The sequence below is a fragment of the Megalobrama amblycephala genome, linkage group LG21, assembly GCF_018812025.1.
Source record: "Megalobrama amblycephala isolate DHTTF-2021 linkage group LG21, ASM1881202v1, whole genome shotgun sequence".
In the NCBI taxonomy this organism is placed as follows: domain Eukaryota; kingdom Metazoa; phylum Chordata; class Actinopteri; order Cypriniformes; family Xenocyprididae; genus Megalobrama; species Megalobrama amblycephala.
The window spans coordinates 21152187-21172543 of record NC_063064.1 but is presented as its reverse complement, the minus strand read 5'-3'; the positions used below and the strand labels follow the sequence as shown (position 1 = coordinate 21172543).

Below are 20357 nucleotides of genomic sequence, written 5' to 3'. Positions count from 1 at the left end.
CTCTCTCTCTCTCTCTCTCTCTCTCTCTCTCTCCACCCCCTACACACAGATACAGCAACTCAAAAACAGTTTACCAGACACGGAGTAAATGTGACGCCCAAAAAGTTCAGTAAAACAAACTACATGTGGTGGAGAGTTTTGGTGTTGGTTTATACTACACGACAGGTGCAAGTTCAGGTGGAGTTGGATTCATATGTTTGATTGCCTGAAGGGATTTATATCGGATTATTCAAAATAGCGCCACCTGCTGGCGAACAAGGCAGCACAAAGTGTCTCTGTTATGATATCCTGCTGAAAATACAGCATAAAGGTAAAATAGTTTAGGTTTAGGCTGCTCTATCTGGTCTCCAAGCCTGGTTTTAACTTTTTTTATGCAGCAGCAGCAGGGTAAAAGAAATCACAATCACTATTTTCATGACCTTTCAGGATGACAAAAACAAGACGAGAGACCTGTACCAATAGAAATCTATTTTATATGTGAAATACAATTTAGAATATTCATAACTGCTGAAAAAATAATGGTTTAAATGGTCTTCCAGTTTGGATAAACAAAATCTTCAGATGATTTCCCAATCTGAGGACATTAAAGGATTAGTTCACTTTCTAATTAAAATTTCCTGATAATTTACTCACCCCCATGTCATCCAAGATGTTCATGTCTTTCTTTCTTCACGCGAAAAGAAATTAAGGTTTTTGATGAAAACATTCCAGGATGTTTCTCCATATAGTGGACTTCAATGGAGCCAAAACGGTTGAAGGTCAAAATGACAGTTTACAGCGATCCCAGACGAGATATAAGGGTCTTATCTAGAGAAACCATCGCTCATTTTCTAAAAAAAAAATTTTTTTTATATGTTTTAATCATAAATGCTCATCTTGAACTAGCTCTCTTCTTCTTCTCTATTTGAATTCTGTCAGTGTAGACACAGCTACGTGTATTACTGCCCTCCTCAGGTCAAAGTTTGAACTAATTGTCATATACAATATTCTAGTGCAAGTATATAAGTAAACTTTGACCTGTGGAGGGCAGTAATGCACTTATCAGCGTCTACACTGCCGAAATAGAGTACCCCAGGGATGACGTGTTTTTGTAGGCCAACCCGGAAGTTAGCGGCGCACGGGTTCCCTCGATTGAAAGCCTATGCATTTTTCCCATAGACTTTTAGAAAATCGCAGAAAATAAGCTCTGTGTTTAACAAAGGGTTATGACACTTACACGTTTTGTCTATCAAGATAATCTTTACAAGTTAACACAACATTTATAGATTTTGAAGCCTAAATAAAGTGGTCAGATATAAAAGGCTAACAGTAGGCTATAAACGGACTACAGCACACCATGGTCGCGGATCAACGTCGTCACCACCAAGCTTCCTCAAACTTTATTTAGAAAACAACTTTATTTAAAAACATGCTCGCTGATTATGATCTGCGCTGTTATGAATACTTATCCACTTTTTCATGAGAAATGCTGTCCAAATGTCCCGTTTTTAATGATGACGTCTAAAGTCCCCGCCAAAGGAAGTAGTCCCTTTTAGCAATTTGTTAGCAACCGCCGATTTTAAGACACAGTAAAAGTTTAAAAAATCACAAGTGGGTTATAACTGGTGTGATTTATGTCATAGATCAAAACGTGAAAGTAATTAGAGGTGTTGTTAATCACAGACCTTATTTCAGGTGATTTAGCAAAAACCCATTCAAAAAACACATAGACTTTACGGCGTTGGAACCGGAAGTCCTAAAATGCTAACTCGCTTCCGGGTTTTGCCTAAGAAAATGCGTCATCCCTGAGGCACTCTATTCTAACAGAACAAGAGCACTAGTTCAAGATGAGCATTTGTTGTTAAAACTTATTATTTATTTATTTTATATATTATTTATTTTTTATTTTTTTTTTAGAAAATGAGCAATGGTTTCTCTAGATAAGGCCCTTATTCCTTGTCTGGGATTGTGTAGGATGTTTTGAAGCTGCACTGAAACTGTAATTTTGACCTTCAACCGTTTGAGCTCCATTGAAGTCCACTCTATGGAGAAAAATCCTGGAATGTTTGCATCAAAAACCTTAATTTCTTTTCGACTGAAGAAAGAAAGACATGAACATCTTGGATGACATGGGGGTGAGTAAATTATCAGGAAATTTTAATTAGAAAGTGAACTAATCCTTTAAAAGTGCCCAAAACCCCTTTAAAACTAGCCAAAAGATGAACATGATTTTGGCTTTAGTTGTTTTTTTAAAGTTCTGTTTAAGTTGTTTTTTTAAGTTATTGTCTTTTTTTCTGTTTCTTTTTTACTAAATAAAAATATATAGGGGGAATATGAAAAAGAAGTAAACCTGGGTATTTAACACTTTATTCACCAACTACTACACCTTCATTGTTTTCCATATTTCAAGCCAATGGAAAACAGCAAAACGGAGGGAATTGGTTTCTGATGACACCTACACAGATATTTGAATTGAACTATTATAACACATCATTACTCCAACACTGTTTAGTATGTTATTCATAAGTGCATTCAGATAAACATAAAACATTTGTTAGACTGAGGGTGCTCTCAAAGAGGAACTCCCATATGTTCAGTCTGGTAAAAAATATACTAATATTTACATTAATTGCACATACATTCCAATACATATTATGCAGCATTCAGTTCCAAGTGTTAACTTACAGTAGCACCATATTTCAAAAAGCAACATTTCCATAAACGGAATCACACAAGTTGCAGGTGACATTAACATTATACAGCACAACATGTGTAAAGTATCATGACGTTTCCTTGGGATTTTCGGTTTGAGAGTAATATTACAATATCCACAGCAGCAGAGAAGTCAGAGCACATCGGCCCTGCATTTAACACAGTATCAGAGTCCCACATCACAGTCACACAGGAACGATAAAGGAGTGGTGTGTTTATAGATGACAAGTTTATATCTCAATGATGAGCCATGTGAGTTTTCTTGTCTTTTCAGAGCAGTGAAGGTGATCGATCTTAGTCACAAAATGGTAGGTGCTGGGTTGGATAGAGATTGGCTCATAAAAAAATAAAAAAAAAATCCATTATGGTAAAAGTTTCCATGTTGGAAGTCTTTCATTAAAAAGTTCCCAAAAAATGTAGTGAATCAAAAAAAAAATGTAAATAGAAAAATGCATTTAGAGAGAAAATGAGATGACCACACTGATACAACTCTCTCCGATTCCACACTTCATTATCGCTGGACGTTTGCACAATTTACTTGCTCGGGTCCTCGGGTCAGGAGTTCATCGGTTCACATTCCTCACCTCTGCGCATCCTTCACAGTGGAAAGTAGAGACAAACTAACCTACCCATCCTTCCCAGATTTGACCCCTGTGTAAACAGACAATAGGAAATCTTAGTTCTTATAACAGGACTCCAGGTTTAAGCAGAGTATAAACAACATAAAGACAAAAGAAAGTCATGTACAAAATGAGGACAATGTGTAATTATGGCAGTGGGACAGTCTGCACCACTCTGTACTTTGTTAACACACTTCTTCTTATCAGTAATGAAGGACTCTTGTCGTCACGTGTGCATATAAAGGAATGTCAGGAGAACTGAAAAGCTGCTCATGCAGTGAGGGACAGCATGTTCATACACTGTATGACAGAGGGAGGAGGGCTACTGAGGATTAGTGCTGATAACTGGCTGGCTGAATTATATTAAGCAGATGGTGTGTACAACAAACTCACATTGATTTGGAGGACGGTTTCTTCACTTTTGGCCTCTTTCGACGATGAAGGGGCCTGAAGCATGTGGAGAAAACACACACACACATTGGGTTTCCATGTTTTATGGAGACTTTCCATAGACAATGATTTTTATACTGTACAAACTGTACATTCTATCCCCTAATCCTAAACACAACCCTCACAGAAAACTGTATGCATTTGTACAGTTTCAAAAAACATTACTTTGTATGATTTATAAGCTGTTTTCCACATGCGGAACAAAAAAATGTCCCCACAAGGTCAAAGATTTCTGGTATTACCACAATGTAGGGTTTACCAGGACCACCCATTCACACTCACACACACACACACACACACACACACAAATACACGCCACCACATGCCAGCAAACACACATAACAAAAACAGGAAATCATTTCTTTCCCAAGTTCCAGATCTGATAAAGCCTTTATAACTAACTTTATAACTAATATACTAATATAATATTAATAAACATTATGTATTATATCTTTATCATTATGTATCTTATGCTTTTTATTTAATAAAAAAGTAAGTAAACACATTGTGAAATATTACAATTTAAAATAAATGTTTTTATTTATTTATTTATTTTAAATGGAATTTATTCCTCTGATGGTAAAGCTGAATTTTCAGCATCATTACTCCAGTCTTCAGTGTCACACGATCCTTCAGAAATCATTCTAATATGATGATTTGGTGCTCAAGAAATATTTCCTATTATTATCAATGTTGAAAACAGTTTTGCTGCTTAATATTTTTGTGGGAACTTTGATACATTTTTTAGGATTCTTTGATAATATTTTTTATAATATTTATTCAGCAAGGACATGTGTGACATATGTGACACAAAACCGGCCATAAGGGTCAATTATGAATAAATATTCTGAATAAATAAGCTTTCCATTGATGTATGGTTTGTTAGGATAGCACAATATTTGGTCGAAATACAACTATTTGAAAATCTGGAATCTGAGGGTGCAAAAAAATCTAAATATTGAGAAAATCGCCTTTAAAGTTGTCCAAATGAAGTCTTTAGCAACTCATATCCACTCACAAAAATAATTTTTTACATATTTACGGTAGGAAATTCACAAAATATCTTCATGGAACATGATCTTTACTTAAAGGTGCTAAAGAGGATGTTTTGTTTTATACATTTTTGCAATATTACTTGAAACTGTCTTTACTAACTGATAAAAGACTATTTATTAGGTGCACTGAAAGTAATAATATTAATATACATCATCTATGAACGAGGTAGGGCCTTAAAAACATCAGCCAATCGTTTACGCGATGATCGCGTAAACGATTGGCTGATGTTTTTAAGGCCCTCTGGCCCTCTGGCTTGTCAATCACTGCCATGACGTTCCTTGTGAGAGACGTGCGCGGATTGGCCCTCTGGCTTGTCAATCACTGCCATGACGTTCCTTGTGAGAGACGTGCGCGGATTGGCCCTCTGGCTTGTCAATCACTGCCATGACGTTCCTTGTGAGAGACGTGCGGCTGCGCGCTCCAGTAACTTTCCACACTCCACAGGCGCTGCATGCAATGTTTTTGTCAGGAGACAGGAGTAACAACTGCAGATTATGAGTTACCTGCGGTGAGTCTGACATAATGAATCCACGGCTTTAGGTCACGCACACACTTAACGATTGTAAGGCCGATTATGAATGTAAATTGATACTTATGACTGATCGCGTTCAAACGCGTCCAGTCAGAGCCAGTTGCGTTCAGTCTGCGATTACAGTCGGTGTTCAAATTCCATGTGAAAGTATATAAATCTGCTTCAGGAGCAGGAAACAATCGCTGTATGTTGAGCACAGTCAGAATGTTTTAGCTAACGTTAGTCGTTAAATGTGTGCCCGGCTTAATAACACAGCGAATGCCAGTGGTAAACACTCGTGTTCAGATACTCGTGCCCGAGTTTTGGGAGGCGTTCCCTCTAAATGAGCTGTGAAGGAGGGGGGTTGTTCTTACCCATGCGCTCATTTCAAAAACTCAGTCGACAAAAAGAACCTCTTTAGCACCTTTAATATTCTAATGATTTTTGGCATAAAAGTAATTATAATATAATAATTTTGACCCATATGTATTGTTGGCTATTGCTACAAATATACCCCCGACTTATGACTGGTTTTGTGGTCAAGGGTCACATGTTTAATTGATCAAAATAGCACATTTATAATGTTACAAATATTTCTATTTCAAATATATAGAATCACATATATAAACATATTAATAATATTCTCTTAAAAATAAAAATGAAGTCATACCTATAATCGTACAAAGAGTTTCTTTCTTTTCCGCCTGTAAGAGATATGATGTGTCATTAGGTTATAAATCATATGTTTATTGGTATTATGTTGAAATGCAACATCAAACACATGGCATGACTCACCTGTCTCCTGATTGCACTCTTTGTGACCTTTGCAGCTGCGCAGTTTCATGAGCTGCTGGTGCATGTGATTCACTGCATCACGATCAAGGGTGCTCACGCCATTCATCAGCTGCACGCAGCAAATAACAGCAGTGGAAATGATGGGGGTCCCCAAGACTACTTGACAAATCTTATTAAATGATTATAAATTGTAAAGGAGGTAAAAAGATAAAGAACTACCTGATAAGGATCTGTGTTAAGATCAAAATACTCCAGGAAGCCAGTGGCAAACTCACAAAATAGGAAGTTGTGTGTATCATTGATAGTCCTCAGACACCAGTAAGTATTATTGTTGGCACTCGTGCAAGCACAAAATGGCCCCACTGTCGACACAAAAAGATAATATAAGTGAAATTAAATCATTATATTTAACAATTAAGTGGAAAAAAAAGTTTTTTGTGACATAAAAAAAAAAAAACTGGTGTGATGTGCTATGCAGTACTTGTCCAGAAGGGGGCGGTCTGCCAATGTTGGTTGTCATGGGTGAAGCAGGTGAGGCCAGGCATGCTGCAAGTGTCATTATTACGGAGGCGCTTCAGGAGCTTCCTCAGCTTCTTCCTGCGTTTCTGCTCTTTCATCAGCCACTGTTTCTTATCTTTGGAGGTCATTCTACTTAGATTAAAGGAAAAGATGACTTTACTATCAACTGTTAGATTTCAACATTAGCAATAAGGCATTAATGTGCCTTCCTGTTAATGATAGATGATGAATGAAAACCTACTTGACTGAATGTATCCGGGCTGATTTGAGTTTGAACAGTGCTCTATTGTTGTACTGGTACCTTTAAGGAAAATATTACATGATTATGTCAATTGTGTGAAAAAGATCAAGCCAACAGTTAATGGTAGTATGAATAGCTTTATTTAAAGTGATAGTGGAGGCTTACGTGTTTTGGTTGCATTCACACTCTTTTGGTCGAACCTGCTTCAGATGCCCTTTGACCTCTCTGAGGTTCTTTATTTTGGTCTGCAAAGTCTCAATCTAATCAAAGAGCAAAATGTGGTTAAAAGTAGAACTTAACCCAGCTAACTGAAATATGTTCTATGAACGTTTTGCAAAACGTTTTGGAAATGTTTTCTGAATGTTCAAAATGTCCAGTTTTTAAAAAGTTTTACAAATGTTTTTTTCATGGTTATATGAATGTTAAGGGAATAGTCAATTTTATAATTTTGCAAATGTTATGGGAATGTTACTTTTGAATGTTCTCTTAACATTCTGAAATAAGTAGTAACATTTAAAAAAAAAACATTAGATGAACTAAAACATTTCAGAAAAAAGTTCCGTGAACATTATTATAACTTTGAACAAACATTCTATTAAAGTTACTGGAAGAACATTCATTCATTACTTTGAGAAAACGTTGCCAGAACGTTTTGAGAACATTGCCTGTTAGTTGCGAATGTTTCAAATCAATTTTTTTTTTTTTTAAATTCAGGTTGTATTAGAACAATTTAATCATGATCTTACCTCATGCTCAATGTGTAGTTTGTGATCTTTCCATGCTTGTAGAGATTTATATAATCCACCATCACACCTGACTGTGTCGTTCATCAGTATTGAGCATCTGAACAAAAAAGAAACATTTTACAATATATAAAGATTTTTTTGTTTTAATTTATTTTTAACTGACAATAGCTGATATCATCCACAGTAACTGACTGTCTGTAATGAACCTGTAGGTGACTTTAAGAGCAGCAGGTGGCGTAAGGGTGTTGAAATTGTTGTCTGCAGGTCCCATTCCGCTATATTCTTCATTCTCTCCATACACGGCCTGCTTTCTGCCTAGCATAAGGCTGGTGTTCAGGTTGAGGGGCTGGTAGCCCTTCTCCAGGTCCAGAGTGTACACATTTGAGTCCAAGTGATGCGGGATAGAGCGAGCCCAACGATTCCGTGGTAAACTCTTCTTGGTCTTCAACTCTGGAATATTGTACATGGACTTTGTTACAGATAGGTATATTATTGCTTAAACTGCTATCATACCTATACCATGGACTAATGTGGTCTCCTACATGAATATGATCCTTAAATATTAAAGGGTTAGTTCACCCAAAAATGAAAATTCTGTCATTAATTACTCACCCTCATGTCGTTCCACACCCATAAGACCTTCGTTCATCTTTGGAACACAAATTAAGATATTTTTGATAAAATCCGATGGCTCAGTGAGGCCTCCATTACCAGCAAGACCATTAACACTTTCAGATGTCCAGAAAGCTACTAAAGGTATTTAAAACAGTTCATGTGACTACAGTGGTTCAACCAAGGCCTTTGCACACCGAGTCCGAAATGTTAAACGTTAAAAAATAAATTTCGACCTCACCTTATGTCAATCACGTTTGCACACTGCCTCCTAAACGTTCGTCCGTCAAAAAAATATTCGGATCTGGTTCGATTTTCTGCGTTTTTCGCATCCGTGGCACGCATTTTGAGAGACGTTTTGACAATTCAGAGCCACCGTACGCGAACGCAAAAATCCAGAATGCCATCTGACAAGTTGATCCCATCCACGTTGCCTACAGCACAAAACAGCAGCACTGAATGACAAACAACGTGAGGAATACAAAGAGACCGAATATAAAGACAGATTGTGCCAGTAGTAAAGCATCGAACTGAGGCACTGACATCCTGAAGTAAACTTTGAAACGCTCGGAAAAATCACGCAGCTCCTTGATGAGGTGAATTCTCCTTTCTCTCTGCAATCTCGGAATTGAATTGACCCAATATTTCCTCTTTCTTTTTCTCTTTTTAAGAAGAGAGGAGACAACTAAATCGTGCTCACTGCTTAAAGACTTAATTTTGTATTGTTTTGCGATTTTTTTCGCAACGCATTTATTTTTACGCATCGGACTCATTGTGCAAGGTCTCTGTGCGTGACGAGTTTTTAGGATTACGAATACGAAAAAACGCATGCGAAAATTTCGGACTCAGTGTGCAAAGGCCTTTATGAAGCGATGAGAATACTTTTTGTGCGGCAAAAAAAACACAAAATAATGACTTTATTCAAAAAAATCTCTTGTGATGGCCGATTTAAAAAAACTGCTTCATGAAGCTTCGAAGCTTCACGAATCTTTTGTTTTGAATCAGTGGTTCAGAGTGCCTAAGTCACGTGATTTCAGTAAACAAAGCTTTGTTATGTCATAAGTGTTTTGAAATTTCAATTTCAATGTTTTGAAATTTCAATTTCAATGACTTTGGCAGTTTGATACGCGCTCCGAACCACTGATTCGAAACAAAAGATTTGTAAAGCGACGAAACTTCATGAAGCAGTGTTTCGAAATCGCCCATCACTAGATACTGTTGAATAAAGTAGTTATTTTGCTTTTTGGCGCACAAAAAATATTCTCATCACTTCATAACATTAAGATTGAACCACTGTAGTCACATGAACTGTTTTAAATATGTCTTTAGTAACTTTCTGGCCATCTGAAGGTGTTAATTATCTTGCTGTCAATGCAGGCCTCACTGAGCCATCGGATGTTATCAAAAATATCTTAATTTGTGTTCCGAAGATGAACGAAGGTCTTATGGGTGTGGAATTTTCATGTTTTGGGTGAACTAACCCTAAAGGAACTGGTATATGTTTGTCCTATTTGAAGTTTGACAGTATAAATTATCATCCAGTTTTATTGCAAGTAAGAGCACCTAAGACATTCTTTTGTTCCAGAGAATAAGGAAGTCATTCAGATTTGGTATGACATGAATGTGGACAATTTATTTGAAAATTTGAATGTTGGTGTGAACGGTTTTGATGTGCATAATTATCCAGCCCCTTTTTGCCGATGCCACTCTGGCTGTAAAAAGCATGTTTCTTCATAAAATAAGCCATGTTTCCTGACTTATTTTATTTTTGCTACATATAAATCTGAAATATTTCATTTTATTATAGTAGATGTTTACTAGTTCAATTTTTTGGAGGGAGCTTAAAAGTATAAAATACCTTTTCCTGATGTCAAATTTTAAACGTCACACTTCCAAAGAGTTCCAAGCAACTGCCACATTGCAACTGCCTAATAAGTGAGAATGCTAACAAACAGCTTTTTCCAGGCATCCTTGGAACTAACCCCATTATTAATAATGATTCTAATATTTTAAATACTATAGATGAGATAAGAAATAAAAGGCATGAGATTGAGGGGAACAGGATCAGCAAAGGACCTTGAGACAGGACTTGAACTCGGAATGTGTCGAAACGCTGCCCACAATGCTCCGACATATACAATTATTATTAATCTTTTCCGTAAGACTCCTAAAAACTGAGCAAGCAAGAACACCTGGACAAAATATGTGAAACTATACTGTGACGCACTCTTTTTGGTGAGTGCCTTCTTCCTTTTGAGAGGCACGTTGGGTTCACAATCACAGTGGTCCGATGTGGAATGAGCTCCATTGATTTGTCCCCTGTTGGCAGCCATCAGGCCCAGAGCACGAGGTGCATAGAGACCCGCCATCCCTTTACACTTAAACAGCCTCGGCATGCCAGTGGAATCCTCAATACACTGCCACTTCTGCACAGAAGAGGAGTGGTTACTAAGCACTAGAAAGCACTAGACAGATGGCAATCACTGGAAATAATCAAGGGAATATGCCATGGTAACTGAAAGTGAATATTTACCTGCCCTGGCTGCTCACAGGGCGTCTGGTACTCAGCTCTTTGACACAGGTCTCTGACCCGCTGAAACTTTGGCAGCGAATTCTGTTCCACCTCTTTGCCATCTGCTAGCTTATGCAGAGGCTTCCTGTAGATCGGAAAGAGATCACATCAGGTTGCCACTCAAAAACAGCAAAGAATTAAATACAGCCCATATTCGAAACACGTAGATGTGTCCGATGTCAGTGTGCCATCTGCTGTCTCTCTAATGGAGCCGTGTCTAATCAATTTCTGGCGTTGAAAATCTTTTTCCGAGCGATACAGTGTAAGAGTTTGTGATACGGAATTTAATTAAAAATGCATGGGTTCATCTGGCCTGATCAAATGTACTCACCCCCTCTCTACCAGGAATGAATCCCGCCATACTTTCGCCTTCTTGTAAGAATGAAACCTGGTAAAACTGGAAGAATATAATGAGGAAAAAGGAAGTGTTTTTGAATTGTGAGCATAAAATGTTTATTTGGGTGTACTTTAGCACCTGTTGACAGGTCGTTCTGTTTCCAACAGCTTGAGGATAGACTTGCCATCCATGTCTAAGGGAATATCCACTCCAGCCATGTCCAGCAAGGTAGGGGCTAAGTCAACGTTCAGGACTATGTGAGGATTACTGCAGGAGATCACAAGCATATAATAAAAAAATGTGTTATTTTGTGTATTTTTAGCATTTCGCATTAAAGTTGTGAGGTTAATATCTTTGACTCACATGGCACCTGCTTCCACATTTGGCCCTCTCAGGTAGAAGGGGATTCGAATGTCAAATTCATATGGCATTGATTTGCCCTTGACCAACCCAAACTGGCCAATGTGATAGCCATGATCAGACATGTAAATGATGTAGGTGTTATCAAGCTCCCCGGTTTCCACTAACATATTGTAAACCTGTGGGGGGGAAAAAACAGTAAACGGCACGTTACAACATCTAGGCTAGTTACGCACAATCATTTCTACCTTTTTCTGTGCATTTCAGAGGTATCTCTCATATGTTTTAGACACTGATGTGCCTCACCAATCAGAATCAGAATTGCCAAGTACCATGGGTTTACATGTACAAGGTATTTGTCTTTGGCTTAGTTCATTAGAAAGAAGATTCTGGTTTTGCTAGTTATTCCAATGCAATCTCACAACAATTCGTACGTATTTTACAAGGTGGCTAACATGAATTCGTATGACCTCACTTGTACGTTTTCGTACGCTTTGTCTAGACCCCAGTGATTGGTAGGTTTTGGGGTGGGGTTAGGGGTGGTCCTTCCTGGTGATGCTTTCTATAAAATTGTACGAGTGAGGTCGTACGAATTAGCCACCTCATAAAATACGCATGAATTGCTGTGAGATCGGGTTGGTTATTCTAGTAAACTAACAAATATTATTACTTTCATAAAACAGTTTTATAAACAGGATGTTAATATTGTGTAACTTGCACTACCATTCAAAGTTTGGGGTCGGTAAGATTTTTTTTAATGATTTTTAAGCATTTAAGAAAATGTATATATATATATATTTTTTTTTTTTAAGAAAAATGAGTTTCTTAAGCATTTATTTGATCAAAATACAGTAAAAACAGTAATACTGTGAAATATTAAAAGGAATATTAAAACAAATAATACTTTTTTATTAGTAGTTTTTCTATTAAAGGTGCCCTAGATTCAAAATTTGAATTTACCTTGGCATAGTTGAATAACAAGAGTTCAGTACATGGAAAAGACATACATTGAGTTTCAAACTCCATTGCTTTCTCTTTCTTATGTAAATCTCATTTGTTTAAAAGACTTCCGGAAAACACGCGGATCTCAACATAACACCGACTGTTACGTAACAGTCGGGGGGTATGCCCCAATATTTGCATATGCCAGCCCATGTTCCCAACATTATGAAAGGCATTAGACAAGGGCAGCCATTAACGTCTGGATCTGCACAGGTGAATCAACAGACTAGGTAAGCAAGAACAACAGCGAAAATGGCAGATGGAGCAATAATAACTGACATGATTCATGATAGCATGATATTTTTAGTGATATTTGTAAATTGTCTATCTAAATGTTTCGTTAGCATGTTGCTAATGTACTGTTAAATGTGGTTAAAGTTACCATAGTTTCTTACTGAATTAACGGAGACGAGTCGTCGCTATTTTCATTTTTAAACACTTGCAGTCTGTATAATTCATAAACACAACTTCATTCTTTATAAATCTCTCCAACAGTGTAGCATTAGCCGTTAGCCACGGAGCATATAGCCTCAAACTCATAGAAAATCAAATATAAACATCAAAATAAATACTTTACTCACATAATTCGAAGCATGCACACAGCATGCATGACGAACATCTTGTAAAGATCCATTTTGAGGGTTATATTAGCTGTGTGAACTTTGTAAATGTGCTGTAATATAATCGAGAGCTCGTGTGGCAGGGAGCACGCGAATTAAAGGGGCGGCGCGCTGAAAAAATCAGTGCATAGTTGATGCCCCAAAATAGGCAGTTAAAAAATTTTTTTTTTTTTAAATCTATGGGGTATTTTGAGCTGAAACTTCACAGACACATTCAGGGGACACCTTAGACTTATATTACATCTTGTGAAAAAGCATTCTTGGGCACCTTTAATATTTTTCTTTAGTTTTCAATTCTAATATATTTTAAAACGTAATTTATTCCTGTGATGGCAAAGCTGAATTTTCAGCATCATTACACCAGTCTTCAGTGTCGCATGAGCATTCAGAAATCATTCTAATATGCTGATTTGGTGGTCAAGAAACATTTCTTAATTATTATCAATGTTGAAAACAGTTGTGCTGCTTAATATTTTTGTACAAACTTAAACTAAAATAGAAATTTTAATTACTTTTAATCATTGTAATGTGTTCTTTCTGAATAAAAGTACACATTTCCTAAAAAAAATACTTACTGACCCCAAAATTTTGAACTGTAGTGTTAGGGGTGTGACGAGATCTCGTGTCACATGAAAGTAAACAGGAGCGCGCATTCAAACGCGATCCCAATACCCCGCATTTTGAAAGCGGCTCCCTGATGAATACAGATATCTCTCAATATGAAAGCTATTTTAGGCTGGGCAGTGTAGTTGTAACCATCTCTCAGCTCTGTATCAAAGAAAAATGTGGTCTTATTTGCACTTTGAATATTGAGAGAGTGTGATTATGGTTGCACCATAGACTGTAAAAAAATGGTTGCACTTATTGTAAAGTGTTACCATGAAAACGAATAACAGTTTTCTCTTAATCTTATTAAGCACAAACAATAAGGTTTCATTTGTTAACATTAGTTAATGCACTGTAAACTATGAACTAACAATGAATGACTATTTTTTATTAACTAACATAAACAAAGATTAATAAATACTGTAGCAAATATATTGCTCATTGTTAGTTGATGTTGGTTAATACATTAATGTTAATAAATGAGACCTTATTGTAAAGTGTTACCATTTTTATTTATACTGTTTTTATTTCTATGATCAGTTTGTGGAAAGGAGTTCAGTTAGGAGGTCAAAAGTTGTAGAAGCTCATAAATCATGTACAGTAAGGCCTGAAGGGACTGAAATCATACAGAAGAGAAGTCAGTCAGTTGAGTTAGTAGCAAAACCTTTTACAGTACTTGAGTATTGTTGTCTTTTACTGCATATGATAATTCATACTCAGAAAGTAGAACTGAAATGACATTCATTACAAGATGATTAGTTAAAACATTTCAAATACACCTGCAGAATATTTTTTCTAGTCATGATTTCACCATTGAGGATTTCTTAAAAATAGTGTGTAAAAAATCTTGTCTCGTCTCGTCTCGTGAACTCAGTCTCGAGTCTCGTCAACTCAGTCTCGAGTCTCGTCTCGTCTCGTCTCGTGAGATACCTGTCTCGTCACACCCCTATGTAGTGTACTTGCTTGACACAATATTGCAAATTTCTGTTTGTCTATTTTGCTCCGCCAATGGAAATCATTTTAAAGGAAGGCACAGAAGAACACGCATCTCTAAGCATCACATAGTAGTTGGCATGTCGTTCCTGAATTAATCTATTTTGAAAGAATCAGTTCAGTGAATGATTTACTGACTTACTTATAAACAGTCACTTCTTGGTTTGTTCCTGAATTAATTATTTAATTGATTCACTCATTCAGTCAGTATGAGTGACTCTTACTCAACCTGCAGTATGAGTCAATGAAAAATTTGCACTACTAATGGATAGACTGGCACAGTGATAAAAACATATCAGTAGTTTCAGCACTCTTACAACGCCACACGGACAAAAAAAGAAAACATACAAGGATTGGAACTAACTTTTATCTAAAATTTGATCTATGTGCTATATTGTGAGGTTATCATGATCTGTGACCTTCTCAACGCTGTCATCCACTGAAAGCAGGGTCTGCAGCCTTCTTCTCTGTAACATATTGGTAAACTGCATGTGCACAGGCTTCATAGGTCCCGTGTAACGCAGGATCCAGTGCTTGTCTGCGTTGGGGGCGTGGTTGTAGCTTGGTGTTCTGTGTGGGACATTTTCAGAATTTAAAAATGTTTTCTGTGCCATTAGAAGAAATGATACATTTTTATATACTTCTCTGTCTCTGAATAAAAATTAAAAATGTTGACAAGGAAATTTAGAGTCACAGTCCTACATTTTGTGCATGACTTGAGGGTACAAACGTCTGTGAATGGAGAAGCTTTGTGTATAATGCATTGTGTGCTGCTTCATGGTGCTGAATTATGTTGCTGAGAAATTTCATTGTGCTGCAGATTGAAAATGTCATTGTTGCAAAATTGTGCATTGTGCTGCATTCTGAAGTCCTGTTTCATATTGTAATAGGTCAGTGCATTGTCATCTTTTGTTTTTTTTCACTGTTGTTTGTGAAGATTTGATTTGCATAAAGTTGCACCAGCTGCAGCTTTTAGATTGAGCAATTAAAATGATCATTAGAAAAACAATAATAAAATAACAGTGAACTTGTGATTGCACATGTGTTTCCATAAAATAACATGCTAATTTAGAACAGAAAATAACAGAAAAATTTGCAGACTAATCAAATACCACAAGACCAACAAAAATAACAGTACATGCACTAGCAATAGGCTTTATACCTCTAATGGGACCTATGAATGAATACAGATGCAAATAATAAATCATGATATTATAATAATAGCACTGTATATCTCTCTTGAGCTGTATGAACTCATTTGCTGGAGGCACTATGGAAACAATTACTGTACACAGAATATATAATCAAACCTCTGTTCCTGCAATAAACCAAGAAAATAAGTCATAAGTGTTGGTTCATTAAAAGTAGCTAGTGTGTAATGAGAATAGTGGCTACAGTACTATACAGTGAGCATTATTTATTAGGCTGTCGTATCTCAAATGGCATGAGAACATTTGATAAAGTGCTGAAGACTGAAAAATTGATACTAAATGAGACTTATGAGACCACATGAAGCTGTGAACTCATGCAGACTGAATTCTCCAAGTGCGTAAGAGAGAGGGAAAAAAAAAACATAAGGAGAAAGAGTCTTACATGTGTTGAGATGCATTGGGGAAGGCACTGCTGTACTGAGGTGCTGCGTCCTCCGGCCCATGGGGGGCAGCGTGGCTCAGGACCATCATCACAGGCCTGTGCGGATACATCCTCTTTGACATACGGAAGTAGTTGATACTGTCGTTTGTGATTACATCAGTGAGATAGTCCTGTAAAGGAAACAATATTAAAAGGGAAATCTGTCCAATACAAAAAAGTATCATTGTTGTATATTTACTAAAAAATAGCATCATTACTCCAGTTTTTCAGTGTCACATGATCATTCAGAAATCAAGAAACAAAATCAAGAAGGTGCTCAAGAAACATTTCTTAATTATTATCAGTGTTGAAAACAGTTGTGCTGCTTAATATTTTTGTGGAAACTGTGATATATTGAATATAAATGATTAATATAAAGTCGAAAAGAACATTTATTTTGAATGAAAAACTTTTGAAACACAGTGAATGTCTTCACTGTCACATTTGATCAGTTAAATGTGTCCTTGCTAAATAAAAGTATTAATTTACTTAAAAAAAAAAAACTGACTCCAAACTCTTGAACGTTATTGTGTAATTAAATCTTAGACCGTTTTTGTCCATGTTAAAAATTTATTTTCATGTTATAAGCAATAACTGATAAATAACCAAGTAATTTTACTGATTGCCAATATAAATTGTTAGTAAGGGAATAAGGGAATTTAGGCATATTGGCATGATGTTCATTTTGCAATTTGATGAAGATTACAATTAAATATATTAATAATTTAATAACACTGTTAAAGATGGTCTTTACATTAGCATCAAATAGCAGCAAATCTACAATAAATTTAAAAATAGAGGAAATGAGTGTGTTCAGTTAAATAATACCTAAAATCTAAACTCTCTAATATCAGCCGACAACCAATATGGTACCAAAATATTGTACATCCTAAATATATTGGTAATATGGTGAATATACTGTTGAATGAGCTTACACTGTAAACCCTAATAAGTTGAGACATTAATTTAATTGAGTTGACCTAATGTGGTCTTTTCATTGAATTAACTTAAATGTGTAAGTACAGATAACTTAACCCTAATAAGCTGAGACAACTCAAATGATTTGAGGAAAGTGATTCCCTCAGTTCAACTGAGTAATGGGGAAATTGACAACTCAATTTAATTGAGTTGACCAAATGTGATCTTTTTATTGAATTAACTTAAATGTTTAAGCACAGATAACTTAAAAAGCAAATAAAGTATTACACTCTGCCTATACTGTATTTAGGAAATACTATTAGTTTCATTATACAATATTCAGTCATATTCTTTGAAAAGAGACAGCAGACAACCTTCGGATACTGTGTGCCATGCTTTTCTCGGATACCGTTCCGGCACAATGTGTAGTTGTAGAAACGAGAGTTCTTCACCAGCGCTACCCATTCTCTCCAGCCAGGAGGCACATAAGAGCCATTATACTCATTCAGGTACTTCCCAAAGAAGGCTGAAACAGAAATCAATTATTTTGAGATCAAAACGCAACTTAAAATGCAAAAATACATATAAAAAACAATAACTGATAATTATACATGCTATCTATTAACCTGTCCTGTAGCCTGAATTGTTGAGGTGGACGGCAAATGTGTGTGGTTCGTGGTGGGCCTGCCAGGATGGTGATGAGCAGTTCTCGTTGTTGGTGTAGGTGTGGTGGTTGTGCACATATTTCCCAGTCAGGATGGAGGATCGAGAAGGGCAGCACATCGGAGTGGTGGCAAACGCATTGGAGAAGTGGGTGCCGCCCTGCATCATTATACGCTTTGTTTTGTTCATGGCCTGCATGGAGCCTTTAGGGAAAAACGATGAATGTATGTAGATTAGAAAAAGAGGGAGACAGAGAAAAAGAGATTCAGATTGTTTTATGTAACAGATGCTTGACCATAAATTTCCTCCCTAAAAGGGTTTGAATGAAAAGCCTGAACAAAGACCAGCAGCGAGCCCATTATGTTGCCACTTCAGTGATTAAAGTGCCAAAAATCGAGTAAAAAAACAGCATGTTTGGCACAATGGACCATATCAGTTGGCCAATGCTACTGGACTGAATGTAAGATACCCTTTTTCCAGAGAACTGAATTAAATATGATAATGATTCATAATTGTGAATCATACTCTGTATAAACTCACATGAGGTCCCACTACGCACATATTCACAACCAAACACAGTATGAGAAATGCAAATAGGCAACACACCGAGTTCAATGTCCTGGTCATCAGTGAGAATGAGAATGATATTTGGACGAACGTTTCGTCGATCCCTCTGAAGACGAGACCTGAGCCTCTGGCCTGAGAGGTATATGGTTCCATCCGAGGGGCAGAGGAACGTCAGGATGAAGGCAAGGAGAAGGGTGGCCGGTCTCCACCCAACTGCCATGACTTTAACCTGTCTTCCACCTCCCACACTAGTTAGTAAGGTCACAGTTTCTTCTCAACCTGGAGAACAAAACAAGAGTAATTAATTAGAGGCCATTATCAAATATTTCTTATAAAACTTTTATTTTTCTCACTGAGATGCAGTTAGGAAGTTTTAGTTTAAGTTCTCAACAAAGACACAGTTAGGAAGTTTTATTCATCCACATTCTGCACAACTTCCCATTCTTTTCTCCTCTTATCACTAGTAAAGCCGTAAAGACTTACATTGCTTCTCTTGTGGCTCATTGACTGAAAATTACAACCAAAAGCTGCACAATGTGGCATCATATATTATATTCTGAGTTGTGTTGTGTTAAAAATAGCAATATGACAGTGTCAGTACACAGTAGAATCCCCAGAGTTAAATCAACTCTGCACAGTGTACATATGGTCCCTCTCTAAATAGTGTTAAAGTAACACTGAAGCAGAGTTAATGAGATAATTAAGTAATTAATAAGGCTGTGACTGAAGTCAGTTGTAGTTCTTGTGTTTCTCTTTTCTTCAGTGATTCTGCTTGTTAACAGCAGGTGTTCATCACTAATGCACAGTCATCGCTTAATTAATTGCTTAATTATCTCATTAACTTTAAGTCTGCTTTAGAGTTATTTTAAGACTATTTAGAGAGAGACCATATGTACTCTGAGCAGAGTTGATTTAACTCTGGAGATTTTGCTGTGTAGAGCAGCGAGTGCAACCATTTGACGTCACCGATATAGAACGTAAAAAATTGTCCAAATATGTCATGGATTTTTTTCAATAACGTAAATCTTTCATGGGTTTTCTACAACATATTTCAGTAAGAGACATCATTTATATTATATTAAGCCATACAATTCTTAACACCAGGGTTTCCCTTTAATACAAAACATATATTTTCTGGTTTCTGATATCAGAAATAAGGATTTTGTTTTCACAATAAATGGTCTATTCAGCTTATATTTTGCATTTAAACATGTACTCACAAAAACTTTTATCACAAAAGACTGATATATCATCACCATATGCATTTATTTGATCAAGAACACAGTAAAAATAGTAATATCGTGAAATATTATTACAATGACCCCAAACTTTTGAATGGTAGGGTTTATACTGTGTTGTGCATTCTCTAACACACACAGTTAAAAGATCTCTCAGAATGATTTTTCAGATTTATAACATTAACTCGAACTGGCATTCACATTCACAGTGGCACATACACACACACACACACACTCCTTCTCAAATGACCCTCCACTTCTACTCCTTTGGGCTTTCGGTCACCACGGGCAGAGTAACTGAGGAGCTCGTCCATATAAACGATCTTATTTATGATGCTTGGCATTAATTAATCATTAATGATGCATAGAGACTGACTCATTCCCGAAGTGTAACGATCGGATCAGTTGAACACATGGCAGCTGGTGTGGATGATAATGACAGCGGGCTAGAGGCCAAAAGGAGTCAGAGAGAGGGTGAATGATACGGGCCAATGGTTAGATAAGGAAAGGGTCATTTTTAGAGAAGACAGTTGGGTGTTAATGAATTGGAATAGAGAGGGTATGTGATGTCTGATACAAATTGGTTATGGAAATGTGTAGATGCATGA

The 20357-nt window shown here is 36.6% G+C and overlaps 1 protein-coding gene across 4 annotated transcripts in view; it reads right to left on the bottom strand.

The window, feature by feature from the left end:
• Nucleotides 1–2324: 2324 nt before the first annotated feature.
• The window catches only part of sulf2a (sulfatase 2a), a 36985-nt gene continuing 18952 nt past the window's right edge, over nt 2325–20357 (bottom strand). For 3 of the 4 annotated variants that reach the window (XM_048173193.1, XM_048173194.1, XM_048173195.1), the window contains exons 2-21: nt 18551–18790; nt 17908–18147; nt 17656–17807; nt 16325–16494; nt 15151–15301; nt 11514–11689; nt 11289–11417; nt 11145–11210; nt 10775–10898; nt 10469–10667; nt 7836–8079; nt 7630–7726; nt 7049–7143; nt 6884–6943; nt 6605–6774; nt 6343–6485; nt 6124–6232; nt 5999–6032; nt 3705–3758; nt 2325–3342 (exon numbers count right to left, since the gene is read on the bottom strand). In XM_048173193.1, coding sequence (XP_048029150.1) covers nt 3312–3342; nt 3705–3758; nt 5999–6032; nt 6124–6232; nt 6343–6485; nt 6605–6774; nt 6884–6943; nt 7049–7143; nt 7630–7726; nt 7836–8079; nt 10469–10667; nt 10775–10898; nt 11145–11210; nt 11289–11417; nt 11514–11689; nt 15151–15301; nt 16325–16494; nt 17656–17807; nt 17908–18147; nt 18551–18731 — 2625 coding nt within the window. In that variant the 5' untranslated portion in view covers nt 18732–18790 and the 3' untranslated portion in view covers nt 2325–3311. The remainder of the gene's footprint in view (nt 3343–3704; nt 3759–5998; nt 6033–6123; nt 6233–6342; nt 6486–6604; nt 6775–6883; nt 6944–7048; nt 7144–7629; nt 7727–7835; nt 8080–10468; nt 10668–10774; nt 10899–11144; nt 11211–11288; nt 11418–11513; nt 11690–15150; nt 15302–16324; nt 16495–17655; nt 17808–17907; nt 18148–18550; nt 18791–20357) is intronic. The other variant, XM_048173196.1, reaches the window with a different exon arrangement.